Source organism: Lonchura striata, unplaced genomic scaffold, assembly GCF_046129695.1.
Source record: "Lonchura striata isolate bLonStr1 unplaced genomic scaffold, bLonStr1.mat Scaffold_82, whole genome shotgun sequence".
NCBI lineage: Eukaryota > Metazoa > Chordata > Aves > Passeriformes > Estrildidae > Lonchura > Lonchura striata.
In genome coordinates, this window is record NW_027461187.1 from 4853590 (window position 1) to 4867177 (window position 13588).

Here is a 13588-nt window from a genome sequence, read left to right on the forward strand (position 1 = left end):
CCGTGGGGCAGCTCTGCAGCCCCGGGCCCAGTTCCCTCTGCAGAGCACAGGGCTGGGAGCAGCTGCCCGGCACTGGGGGCTCTGGCAGGGGCACAGCTGGCTCAGGGTGACACAGCTGTCCCCAGTGCCCGGCTCTGGGCAATGCTGGCAGTGCAGCCAGGGAAGGAGCTGCACCTCCCTTCATCCAGTGCCATCAGAAGGACACTTGGAAGTCTCCCTGAGATTTCAGTCCAAGCTGGGAGCTTCAATGCAGGGTGCCAACCTGTCCTAGAGCATCTTTGAGTCATAAGATTGATGGGGAAAGGCAAGAGTTCTGAGACTGAAAATGCTGCTGGGTTGATGAAATGAGCAAAGTGAGTCCTTGGCTACAAATGTGGATCTGGGTTGTGGTGGATCCATCTGCTCTCAGCAGTACCTGGCAGTTTTTAGTGGAAGTATGGGAAGGTGATAATACTCCAGCTGAGAAAGTCTAATGCCCAGAGAAATTCTGAATAGGTCAGAATGACAGACTATCTCCCTTCATTCTCCACTCATCACTTTCCCTCACAGAACTTGCTCTGCTCTCCCTGAGGGAAGCAGAAATGCAGAGATTTTGATATCCAAGAATACTGGGAAAATACTGGGGAGCTTAAAAAGAAAACCTCAGAACTCTTAAACACAAAAGTATGTCCAAGTGTGCTACAGAAGAGGGTGTATGGGAAATGTCTTTGTTTTTAGTTACAGGCATCTCCTCTAACTCTTCACTGTCCCTTTCTCCATGAACAGGTGCCCATGTTCAGCCACAGCAAATGTCCAACAGCAGCTCCATCAGCCACTTCCTCCTGCTGGCACTGGCAGACACGCGGCAGCTGCAGCTCCTGCACTTCTGCCTCTTCCTGGGCATCTCCCTGGCTGCCCTCCTGGGCAACGGCCTCATCATCAGCGCCGTAGCCTGCGGCCACCACCTGCACACGCCCATGTTCTTCTTCCTGCTCAACCTGGCCCTCAGCGACCTGGGCTCCATCTGCACCACTGTCCCCAAAGCCATGCACAATTCCCTCTGGGACACCAGCACCATCTCCTACACAGGATGTGCTGCCCAACTATTTTTTTTTGCCTTCTTCATTTCAGGAGAGTTTTCCCTCCTGACCATCATGTGCTACGACCGCTACGTGTCCATCTGCAAACCCCTGCACTACGGGAACCTCCTGGGCAGCAGAGCTTGTGCCCCCATGGCAGCAGCTGCCTGGGCCAGTGGCTTTCTCAATGCTCTCATGCACACAGCCAATACATTTTCCCTTCCCCTGTGCCATGGCAATGCCCTGGGCCAGTTCTTCTGTGAAATCCCACAAATCCTCAAGATCTCCTGCTCACACTCCAAACTCAGGGAACTTGGGCTTATTGTGCCAAGTGCTCTTCTATATTTTGGCTGTTTTGTGTTCATTGTTTTCTCCTATGTGCAGATCTTCAGGGCCGTGCTGAGGATCCCCTCGGATCAGGGACGGCACAAAGCCTTTTCCACCTGCCTCCCTCACCTGGCTGTGGTCTCTCTGTTTGTCAGCTCTGGCACATTTGCTTACCTGAAGCCCACCTCAATGTCCTCCCCATCCCTGGATCTGTCAGTGTCAGTTCTGTACTCGGTGGTGCCTCCAGCCCTGAACCCCCTCATCTACAGCCTGAGGAACCAGGAGCTCAAAGGTGCAGTGTGGAGACTGATGACTGGATGCTTTCAGGAACATTAAACTGCTGCCCAATTTCTGCAAAACACTTTTAATACAAGTAAATTTTGATACTTCTTGTTTTCCTTTTGGAGGTTATTTTTCTTTGTAGTACATTTTAATGTTGTCCACAAAGAAACGTCAGGAGCCCCTGTTTGCATTGCACACAGCAGGCGGGAGCATCCCCATGCTGGTGCTGTGGGGACATGAACCTGAGGCAGCACAAATGCCATCAGCCCCTGGGGCCAGAAAGGGCTGGGGACACCAGGGGAAACACTCAGCTTTGTCCTGGCCTCTGCAGTCAGCCAGAAAGTTTGTTCCCATCAGCTGGGAGTTTCCTGTCCCACTGCAGACGCTGCTGCTCAGAGCCAGGGCTGCCTGGCAGCCACCCCCAAACTGCCCTGAGCATTTCCTTGGCTTCACCTTTGTTTTCTTTCCTCTTTCTGCTACAGATTTCTTCCTGTTGCCCACCCCTGTTCCCTCCCCTGCACACAGCCCATCCCTGTTTGCCCTTTCCTCTCTGGCCCCACTCCCCATTGCAGTTCCTGACTTGGCACCATGGGAACGTCCCTTGGGGAGGAGAATCATCCCACAAGTGCTGCAGGAATTGTCTGCAGGCTCCTGCAGTGCCTGGTGCTGCTCCCTTGCCAGAGGCACCCCAGGCCAGGGGGGCACATCTGGGCTGCTGTGTCTGGCTGTGGGGCTCCCTGTTCTGGGCAGTGAGGAGGAGCTGCAGAGGCTCTGCAGGACTGACAGGATGGGCTTTGGGGCTGTGAGGAGAAGCTGAGGGACCTGGGCTGCTGGAGCTTCTGAAGAGGAGGCCCAGGGCTCCTCCTGCAACTGCTCCAAGGGTGGTTTCAGAGAATCACAGAATCAGCAAGTTTGGAAAAGACCTTGGAGATCATCAAGTCCATCCTGTGCCCTCACACTGCCTTGTCCCCCCTGAGCCTCCTCTTCTCCAGGATAAACAATCCCAGCTCCCTCAGCCACTCCTCATAGCACTTGTGCTCCACACGCCTCACCAGCCTTGTTGCCTTTCTCTGGACATGCTCCAGGCCTCTATGTCCTTCCTAAATTGGGGGGCCCAGAACTGGACACAGCACTCGAGGTGCTGCCCAACCAGTGCGGAGCACAGGGGAAGAATCACTGCCCTGCTCCTGCTGGCCACACCATTCCTGATCCTGCCCAGGAGCCATTGGCCTTCCTGGCCACCTGGGCACACTGCTGACTCATGTCCAGCCTGCTGTCCATCAGTCCCTGCAGGTCCCTTTCTGCCCGGCTCCTATCCAGCCACTCTGTCCCCAGCCTGTAGCACTGCAGGGGTTGTTGAGGACAAAGTGAAGGACCCGTCACTTGGACTTCTTAAACCTCACCTTGTTGGATTTGGGCCCTGGATCTAGCCTGTACAGGGCCCTGTGCAGAGCCCTCCTACCATCCAGCAGATCCACACTCCCAGACAACTTGGTGTCACCATGGTTCCATGAGGCCCCAGAGTGTCCCAGTGGTCTCCATGATTCCATGAGGCCTCCCAGTGTCACAATGTCCCTTTGGTTCCATGGGACCCCTTGGTGTCACAATGTCCCTTGGATCCTTGGGCCCCGCAATGTCTCAATGTCACTGTGGTCCCCCAAAGCCCTGGTCCCACAGTGTCACAATGGCCTCTTGGTCCCAAGGCCACCACGGTGTCAAACATGTTTCCTTCATTCCACGAGTCCCTGAGGGGCAGCACTGGCCCCTTGGTTCCATGGAGCCCTGCAGAGTCACAATGGCCCCATCATGACACAAGGTCCTGCTCTGTCACAAAGCTCTGCATGGCTCCACAAGGCCCTGCAGGGTCACAGTGTCCTCTGTGGTCCCACCAGGACCCCGACTGTCACAATGCCCTCCTTGCTTCCATCCAGCCCCACAATGTCACAGTGGCCCCGTGGCTCTGTGGTGCCATGTCGCACACAGTGTCACCATGGTCCTCTTAGTGCCACCAGGTCCCGCAGTGTCACAGTGGCCCCTTGCTTCCCCAGGGCCCTGCAGTGTCACAATCACCAGAGAATCAACCAGGCTGGAAAAGACCTTGGAGAGCATCAAGTCCAACCTGGGACCCAACACCACCTTGTCACCCAGACCATGGCACTGAGTGCCACATCCAGTCTTTCCTGAAACACTTCCAGGGATGGTGACTCACCCACCTCCCTGGGCATCCCATTCCAATGCCCAATCCCTCTTTTTGTGAAAAATATTTCCTGATGTCCAGCCTAAACATCCCCTGGTGCAGCTGAAGGCTGTGTCCTCTTGTCCTGTCACTGTTCCCTGGGAAAAGAGCCCGACCCCCACTTGGCTGCACCCTCCTGTCAGGGAGTTGTAGAGAATGATGAGGTCTCCCCTGAGCCTCCTCTTCTCATGGATAAACAATCCCAGCTCCCTCAGCCACTCCTCATAGCACTTGTGCTCCAGACCCCTCCCGAGCCTTGTTGCCCCTCTCTGGACAAGCTCCAACCCCTCCATGTCCTTCCTAAACTGGGGGGCCAGAACTGGACGCAGCACTCGAGGCGCTGACCAAGCACTGATGAGCACAGGGGAAGAATCACTGCCCTGCTCCTGCTGGCCACACCATTCCTGATTCTTAGGAGTGCAAAGGGTTGCATGAGGGAAATGGTGGGGAGAGAGTGGGGCAAAGTGTTATTGATTTTCAGTTAAGGGTCTTGATTTTCATATCTATTCAAACTACATTAGAAGCTCCTGTCGGTCAATATCAATTGGACATTGTTGATATCAATATATAAAGAGGAAGAGAAAGAAGGAGAAAAAATTCTCTCTGCATTGTTTTCAATATAGCATATTCACTTCTGAAATCTGCCTAATTAACCACAGAAGAATGAAGACTTAAATTATTCCCACAAGTTTCTCTGTTTTGTGTGTTTGTACAAATGTTTATGAGCTTTTCTTACTAAATTCCTGAAATAAAGAGCTCAAGAAAGAAGAGGCCTCTGGAGTAGGAAAATTCATCAGGAACCTCCAAGTGGCTGAGGATTCATCCCCATCAGAGCAGCAATGAGCAGAAATGGGCACAGCTCTGTGGCTGCCCCAGCTCTGGGATGGGCCCTGGGCCTGGAGCAGGAGCAGCTCTGGAGGGCCCCAGGGCCGGGGCTCTTGTGCTGGCCTGGGCAGATGGGATGGCAGGAGGGGCTGCAGAGCTCTCAGCACCTCAGGCAGAGGGGAGCAGGGCAGCCAGTGAGCTCCTTTGGCCTTGGCCAAGCCCCTTCCCCCATGGTGGGGCTGAGTCCTGGCTGAGCTGCAGCTGCTGCTGTGCCCTTGGCAGGGGCTGAGGCCGTGGGGCAGTGCCCAGAGCAGCCTGGGCTGAGCAGAGCTGTGGGGCCAGAGCCGGCTGGGCTGTGCTGGGGAGAGGCCCTTGGTGCTGCCCAGAGCTCAGGGCAGCTGGCAGAGCTGGCAGGGAGCTGGGCTGGGCTGGGAGAGCCTGGCACAGAAACCATCAGTGTCCATCTCAGCCTGGCTGAGCGGGCAGGGGCAGGACTCAGCCCAGGCCTTGTGGGGCAGGGCCAGCGCCTGGGCAGGCACTGAAAACAGGCAAGAGCCCGAGAGAGGAGGCTGCTCTGTGCCCTGGGGGCATGGACAGACCAGGGAGGGGCCCAGGACATTTGTCAGCGCCAGCCTCTGTCTGTGCCAGCCCTGGGCAGCCCTGGCTGCTGAGCCCAGCTCTGCCCTGGGCTGAGTTTGGCTGTGGCCCAGCTCCATCCTCCTGCGGGGCTCAGGGCCTGTTCCCGGCCATGGCCAGCCCTGGCCGCCTCTCTGCTGGCCCAGAGGCCAGCAGAGCCCGGGCAGGGCTGTCTGTGCAGCCCCACAGGTGCCACGGGCTCGGCAGGAGCTGGCAGAGGCTGCCCAGCAGGGAGGCCATGGGGCACAGAGCCCCAAGGCTGCCCAGGGCCCCACGGCACAGGGGCCGTTCCCAGCCGCAATGCTCCTGGCCTGGGCTGGGCTGCACAGGGGCTGTGGCACCATGGCTGGGCCAGCACAGGGCCACAAAGGGGCCCCGCAGCCACTGCCGGGGCTGGCAGCAAGTCCGGGCACAGACAAGGAATTGCTGAGCATGGCCTGCGCTGGCCAGGGCTGCCTGTGCCCAAGGCAGAGCTCAGCTGCCCTTGGGGGCTGCAGGAACACTCAGGAGCCCAAAGAGCCTCCATGGCTGTGCTGGAGACCAAGGCTGGAGCAGGGAAATGCAGGGCTGCTGCGCCATGGGGAGGGCATGGAATTCCAGCACACACCTCAGCTCTCTGATGATCCTGGCACTGTGCTGGGCCCTGTTCCAGACTGGAGCAGAGCAGATGTTGATGGCACAGGAGCCCTGCGGGGCTGGCAGGGACCTGCAGCTTGCAAGGTGCTCTGCTCTCCCTCAGCTCCTCTCTGAGAGATCCAATCCCAGCTCGGCACCTCAGGGCACAAGTGGCACTGCCTGTTCATGGGCACACAGCTGATGTCTGCCTGGAAAGGGGCATAGGTTTTAATACTTGTACATTTCATATTATACAAGGACATTCATTACAGGCGGCCTCGGATCAAGTCCCCCAGTGCAGTCCACTGCTGGCTGATCTACAGGTGCCTGGACAGCGTAATAAAATCTCCACCAAAAGAAGGAAGGGCTCTTGAGCTGCTGCAGTCCACGTGAGTTCATGGAGGGTAGAACGAGGACAAAGGAGACGGGAACGGGAGCAGGGAGACACCTGCACGCAGGGGAAGCAGGCTACAAGTGTGAGTGGGAAGGAGGGGCCAGAGTATAAAACTGGGAAAGGGAAGGGGTGGCTAGGGTACAAAAGCTCCAAAGGGAAGGGGTGTAAGGGAGGAGCAGGGGTAGAGTGACATAAACTGGGCCAATGAGGGAAAAAGGGAAGGAGTGGTTTACAGAGAGAACCACTGGGAATAACGAGAACAGAGAACTTTCTAGAACAGGGGGGATAGTACAGCCAATGACAGACATGAACTGGGGAGTGTACAGTGCATGACAGACATACATTCATCTGCATGGGGAAAGCAGCAATCCAGGGGCAATACTTTTCCTTATACCACTGTGGTTTCCCGTGTCATTCCTGGAGAATCCTACCCAGGGCCACCTCCCACAATTAGTATTATCTGGGCCACTTGAGTACTTTTAAGAAACAGTAAAATTTTCCCTCCCTGAACAGGAATTTCCTGGAGGTGTACTGATGGCAAAAGGAGAAGAAAAACTGATCTTCCTGTCCTCATGTGTCACCAATATTTAGTGTATTACTTTGTCTCCTGCTTCCTTCACTTGTTTCCACCTCTTCTGTTGAAAAGCCATGTCAAAAGATATCTGTCCACTAGACCAGCTGTTGTTCCCAGATTTCCTCCTCTAGGTGCTCTCTGGTCATTCAAGTGTCTCTCAGCTGACTGGTTTCATGCTTTGAGTTTCAGGGAGTTGACTTTCTGAAGTTCATATTAATATATCAGTAATCAGCATCCTAATTTTGTTTATATCTATCACAGAATTACACTTTCTTATGTCTTTGTCTAGAACTGTTCCTGTAAAGAAATCCCTTGGGGATGGGGGACATGTCAGATGCTGCTGGGACATCACAGGGAGCTGAGGAAAGAGCTGTGATGTTTATTAAACTGTTCCAATGTTCAATTTGTCTTTGTTGGCAAGAAGCCTTTCAGTGCCTCTGAGTGTCACCATCCCTGAGCCCAAAGAACACAAACCTGATGAGTTGTGGTTCCCACTGCAGGGGCTGCACTTGGACCTTGGGTCTGCTCAGGAGAGCTCTTCATCCACTTTCCCTCTTTTCCTCCCTCTGGCCATGGAGGGAGCTCCTGCCTTCAGCCTGTGACTCGTGTGTGCAAAGAGCAAATCTAGGCAAAATCGGGGCAGGGAGGGTTTGGGGGGACCTTGGGATCAGTGCTGGGCACAGAAGGAGTTTTCCATTGCTCTGAGACTGTCTGCTGTGCAAAGCAGATTTAATATCCAGCAGAGGAATGACTTTTGCATTTGATGGAGCTGTGCCTTCCCTTGGCTTTGTTGGCTGGCAAGAAATGAACATCCCTCTGTGTCTGGGGCAGCTCCTTCTCCAAGGAAAGCAGGTGGGAGTTGGAGCCCAGGAGCTGAAACCTGCAGGTGCAGCCTGGGCTGGAGGGAGCTCAGATTTGCACAAGGCTGCTCTGAGTGCCAGGGCTTGGATGGGGGAAATGGTGGGGTGGGGGTAGGGACAGGGTCTGATGGATTGTCAGCCACAAAGCATCTTGATTCAGCTTCACCAACTTTAAGCCTGATCTATTTTAAGTTAATCAAAATGTTCAAGAGGAGAGAAGTAGATTAAGACACAGAAAGAGAGAAAGACAGAATAGATACAGAGAAGCACACAAAGGTACCAGCTCCTGGATTCCAGTGGTGTTCAACTGGAAATTCCAAGAGGAGGTAGAGTCAAGATGTGTGCTTGCCTTGTGGTCAGCCTTAAATTCCCCTTGGTCTTCCTGGGCCCTTCCCCCAGGTGGGACTTGGGGTCATTTGGTCACTCAGGAGCTGGGCTGGGGCTCCAGAGGTGGCTGTGGAGCATTGCCTGTGCTGTGCCAGGGACTAGCAGACACTGCTGGGCTGGGATAGAGGCTCTGGGGGGATTGGGGTTCCAGGGCAGGGCAAGGCTGGGGTTCCAGGGCAGGGCAAGGCTGAACCTGTCCCTTCCTCCCCTACACATCAAATGTTTCCAGCCAACAATCTCCTCCAGTCTGTCAGGCAGTGCTGGAGGTGAAATCCAAGTATGGCCATTGGCACCTGTAGGAGAAGAACATTTCTTTTCCATAGGAAGGAAAGCACAGAGCCCCACTGTTTGGAAGGCAGGTGAGAGCCTCACTAGGCCAAGGCCAGCCAGACTTTTCAGAAATAGCAGATTTTGTCTGGGAGCAGTCTTTGGATTTAGGGAATTTTGGAGACAATCCCAATTTCGGCCATGGGCACCTGGAGAAGCAGGACAGTTCTTTCCCAAAGGAAGGAAAGCATTGAGCCTTCCCCAGTGTTTTAGGGACAGATAAGCAATGACCCTTACCAAACAACTGCCTGCCAGATTTGTCCTGGCAATATGTCCATGGGAACAATCCCTGGATATAAGGAAATGGAGGTGAAATCCCAATTCAGGCCATGTGTGCCTAGAGGAGAAGGAGAGTTCTTTTCCATAGGAAGGAAAGCCCCGAGCCCCAGTGCTTCAATAGCAGATGGAAAGAGACCCTCCAGGTGCCAAGCTGTCAGGCAGCCCCTGGAGGCCAAACCAGCCAGACCTGTTCCGTGTTCCCTTGGTTCCTTGGGGCCCCACAGTGTCCCAGGGGTCTCCGTGGTTCCCCAGGCCCCACAATGGCACGGGACTCCTCTGTTCCATGAGGCCACAATGTCACAATGGACCTTTCGGCCCTGGGGATTGTGGTGTCACAATGGTCTCCTTTGGCTCCACAGGGTCACAATGGAACACTGATGACACGAGGCCTTGCAGTGTCACAATGGACCTTTGGTTCCCTGCAGCCCTGCAGTGCCACAAAGGCCTCTTGGTTTCACGAGGCCCCACAGTGTCACAATGGTCCTCTTGGTTCTGTGGGGACCCCCAGGGTCACAATGGTCTCATTGGTGCCGTGAGGCCTCACAGTGTCACAATGCTTTGCTTATTCCATGGGCCCTCATAGTATCCCAATGTATTCCATGATACCATGAGTCGCCTCAGTGTCACAATGGTCTCCTTGGTTCCATGGTGCCCCACAGAGGCACAATGGCCCCTTGGTTCCATGAGGCTGTGAATTCTCTTAATGGTATCTCCATGACTCCATGAGGCCTTGCAATGTCACAGTGGACCTTTGGCTCCCTGGGGTCTCGCCATGTCACAATCGTCCCTTGGGCCCATGACACCCCAAAGAGTCATAATGGTCTCCACGGTTCCATGAGGCCCTGTGGTGTCACAATGGACCCTTGGTTTGATGGGGCCTCTCAGTGTCACAATGATCCCGACATTCCATGGTGCCACACAGTGTCACAGTGGTCCCTTGGTCTCACAGGTCCCACAGTGTCACAATGGTCCCTTGGTTCCATGGTGCCCCACAGTGTCACAATGGTCCCTTGGTTCCATGGTTCCTGTGCTGGTGCATTCCCCCCTCCCCTTCTCAGGCCGCCCTGCCAGCTGAGAAATGCTCGCTGGCCTTGGCCTTGGCCAGCAGCCCCTGGGCTCAGCTCCTCTGGAGCTCAGCACAAACACGCTCTGCTCCAGGCACTGCTGCTGCCCAGCCAGCTCCTGGCTGCTTTAGGAGCAGCCCTGGGAACTGTTTGTGTTCCCTCGGTGGCACAACATCCCTGTTCTCACCCTGCCAAAGAAAGCTGCTGATGCCAAGTGCGGCCAGGATGAAACATGGCTGGGACTGCAGCCCCTCTCTTGGGGCCCTACAAACAGCGCTCCAAAAGGAGCCCTTGGAGCTCTCCTGGGCCAGCGACTCCCTCTGAGTGGGGCCTCTCCGAGCCGGGAACTCTCCCGTTTGCTGCACTCGGGGATCCCCAACAACGAGGGAGCCTGGGCCGATCCCCCCACTCCTCCAGGCTCAACCCTTCCCTGCTGGGGAGATGCCAAAGCATCCCCAGGGAACATTTCCCTTTGCTCAGGGGAATTTCTCACAGGTGCCTTGCACTGACTCTCTGTGTCTGTGTGCACACAGGAGTGCCTGTGCTGGGGAAATGTGGCAGAAATGCTGCTCCCTGAGGGGTCTGAGTGCCTTGGATAACTGAGCCAGTCAGGCCTGTAAGTGAGGTTAAATTATGAGGTCTAAGTTAAGTTAAATGCTACTAAAAGTTGTTCTTTTGCTAAGTTGTTATGGTTAATAGAAGTTATAAGCTAAGTTGAATATTGTTAAATCTTATTCCTTTGTTAAATTGCAAAGTCATAGGTTATAAGATAGGTTAAATACTGTCAAGCTCAGTTCTTTAGATTAATTGTGACGTTTAAAATAGAAGTTAAAGGCTGAAGTTAAGTTCTGTTAGGTTTGAGGTGTTCAGCTTTTGGGCCATATTCCTTTTATACTTGCCCTTACTGTCCTTGTGTCACACTCACACAGGGACAGTTTGTGTTTCATTTCTGGTTTGATTGCCTGGGTTTTGTTTGGTTTTGTTGTTGCTTTGTTTCCTTGCTGTGCCTGAAGTGTCCAGTCAGGAGCAGAGTGACTCTTGCCAAGGAACTTTGTGCTGCTGTCACTTAATATTAAATCTGGTTTTTGCTGGGGATTTTTTCAGCGCTCTCAAGCCCTCGTTGGTCACAGGGTGAAGGAGCCCTGGCCCAGGGTCTGGCCCTGGGGGACATGGGGACGCTGCCGGGGGGTCCCTGTCCCCCTGTCCCACCCCCCATGGCTCTAGACCCCGTCCCCGTGTCAGGCTCTGGGGTCGATCTCGTGGAACATCCTCTGGGGGAGGCTGCGGCACCGGGGGTGGGGGGACCCGGGGGGACAGGGGACCCCGCTGTGCACGAGCAGTGTTGGACTTCTCTGGGGGAACTGGGAGGGGGCTGGGGTAGAGTGACCTCCCCAGTGACCTCACATAGCCCCAGTGATGTCACACAGCCCCTGTGATGTCACAAAGCCATTGTGATGTTACATAGCTGCCCAGTGAAGTCACAGCCCAGTCTGTAATGTCATACAGGCCTTGTGATGTCACACAACCATCTCTGTGATGTCACAGAGCCCCTGTGATATCACAGAGCCAACTCGACTATGTCACCCTGTGATGCCATAAAGCAGTGCTGTGATGTCACAGAAGACTGTGATGTCACAAAGACACTGTGTGAAGTCACAGTCTGTTCTGTGATGTCACAGCCTGCTCTGTGATGTCACAACCCACCCTCTGATGCCACAGAGCCACCCTCTATGGTGGCAGAGTCTGCTCTATGTCCTCACACCCTACTCTGGGACATCACAGCCAGCTCTGTGATGTCATATCCCCCTCAGTGATGTCAAAAAACTCTCAAGGTCTCAGTTACACTGAAACACTAAAGTTTCTTGTACTTTGAAGAGATCCCTGTTAGGGACACTGAGAAAGTGTCCCCAGGTTCCAGTCAGAGCAGAACACTGGAGACACTGATGACAGCTGGGGACAAGCAAGGGAAAGGTGTCTCTGGTGCTGAGCAAACCTGGATGTGTTTCAGGAATGCAAAGGGCCCAGGCCTGAGCCCCAGCCCCTGGCAAGGCAGATCCTGTCCCTCCCTCATTGCTCAGGGCTCTTCCTGGGATGGGCACTGGCATGTGGGGATGTGCAGTGCCAAGGGCAGGACCATGGGGCGGCCCCTGCCAGGCTGCTGAGCAGGGACAAGGAGGCACTGAGGCCCCAGGGCTGCAAGGGTCACTTGTCCCCTCGTGGCCTCAGGCCCAGGGCCAGCAGCCATGGCCAAAGGGCTGCACAGGTTGGCTCTGTCAGGGCCTTGCAGCTGCTGCACATCCCTGAGCCCTCTGCAGCCCAGGCTGTCCCACGGTGTCCCTGCCCTGCGCCTCTGTCCCTGCAGGCTGTCGTCACCCCCGGCTGCCCCACCTCGCTGGCCCTTCCTTTGCTGGCAGCTCTGCCTCCTGCTGCCCCTGCCTGGCCACACAAAGCCTTGGGCTGCTCCAGGCTCCTGCTGGGGACGTGTTGCACCACAGCCCTACCCTGAGAGGGAAATTCCTTTCTCCTGGTGTTCAGTCTGGGCCTCCCCACCTGTCCTTGTTTCCATTATTTCTTTCTCCCACTGTTTTATACAAGGAAGAAAATCTCCATCCTCTCTGAAGTCACCCTTCAATCCCTCCCAGGCCATTCCTGTTCTGTCCTCAATCACCCTATCACTGACCCCAGAGTCTGCAGCCTCTACCTGCGGGTTATGTGATGAGGCCTCCAAACCCCATCTTGGGAGTTTTTTGGGTCCTCTACGAGGTCTGTGAAAATGGAAAAACAGTAAAAGTTATTTTCTTCAAAATCTTGCAGTGACAGAATAAGGATCAATATATTTAAACTGAATGAGGGCGGATTTACATTTGTTAGAAGGACGAAATATTTTATAATTATGAGAGTGACACAAAATGGCAACTGTTTTTCCACAGAGATGTATTCCCCATCCCAGGAATGCTCCAAAATCAGGGAATGTGTCCAACCTGACCCAGTGAAATCCCCTCCCCAAGGATGGAATTCCTGTTGTGTGGGTTCTCGGATGTGCTGGGTGCCCTCACAACTCTTCTGACCAGAATGTCTGCTGAGGGCAGCCAGGCTGCTGCAGGGCAGTGACCTCACAGCCATCACCATGGGAGCCCTGTCCCCTGGGCCTGGCTCTCCCCTTTCCTCTGCCCCTGCCTTGTGTCTGCTGGCATGAAGAGTTTTGTTGTTTATATCTTGTCCCCAAGGTGCTGGGCCAATGGCTTCCCAGTCAGGCTCCTGGAGCAGAAGTGGCTTTTCAGAGCCCAGCCAGAAATGAGCCCTGAGGCAGCAGCTCTGCAGCGCTGGCCACCAGGCCGGGTTGCAAGGGAGGCTTCTGGCCATGCCCTGCAAGCAGCTGCTGCTGCCAAGGTGCCTTTGGTGCCTCGGGCTGTCCCTGGCACAGCTCCCAGCACGGCACTCTGCCCTTGTGCCCGAGGCCTTCCCTGTGCTGGGGCTGGCCTGGGGCTGTTCCTGCAGCGGGACCTGCCCTGCTCCTGGCACAGGAAAGGCAGTTCCTGCTGGAGCAGGAGGCTCTCCCTGCAATGGGCTCAAACCACTCCAGCAAGGCCCTGCTGACTTCAAAATTGCTTCCTAGAGCAGAATATCCTAGAATTGTTATAGATTCTGGACTGTGGAGTAAATAACTCTGGTTAAGAGCTTATTGTCTAATCATGATCTGATTGTATTTATATGAATATATCTG

At 54.7% G+C, this 13588-nt stretch overlaps 2 protein-coding genes across 2 annotated transcripts in view; one reads left to right on the forward strand and one right to left on the reverse strand.

The window, feature by feature from the left end:
• The first annotated feature begins 788 nt into the window (after positions 1 to 788).
• On the forward strand, positions 789 to 1721 carry LOC110467737 (olfactory receptor 14A16-like). Its single transcript, XM_021524992.3, has one exon. The coding sequence runs from the start codon at positions 789 to 791 to the stop codon at positions 1719 to 1721; it is 933 nt and encodes a 310-aa protein (XP_021380667.2).
• A 10899-nt stretch (positions 1722 to 12620) lies between these two features.
• Positions 12621 to 13588, reverse strand: part of LOC144248742 (uncharacterized) — a 162039-nt gene continuing 161071 nt past the window's right edge. Inside the window, exon 6 of the mRNA XM_077790736.1 lies at positions 12621 to 12629. Within this exon, the coding sequence (XP_077646862.1) occupies positions 12621 to 12629 (9 nt within the window). The remainder of the gene's footprint in view (positions 12630 to 13588) is intronic.

What these genes read in the sequence shown, in the direction of transcription:
- LOC110467737 (XM_021524992.3), top strand. Translation starts at nt 789, where the DNA reads ATGTCCAACAGCAGCTCCATCAGCCACTTCCTCCTGCTGGCACTGGCA.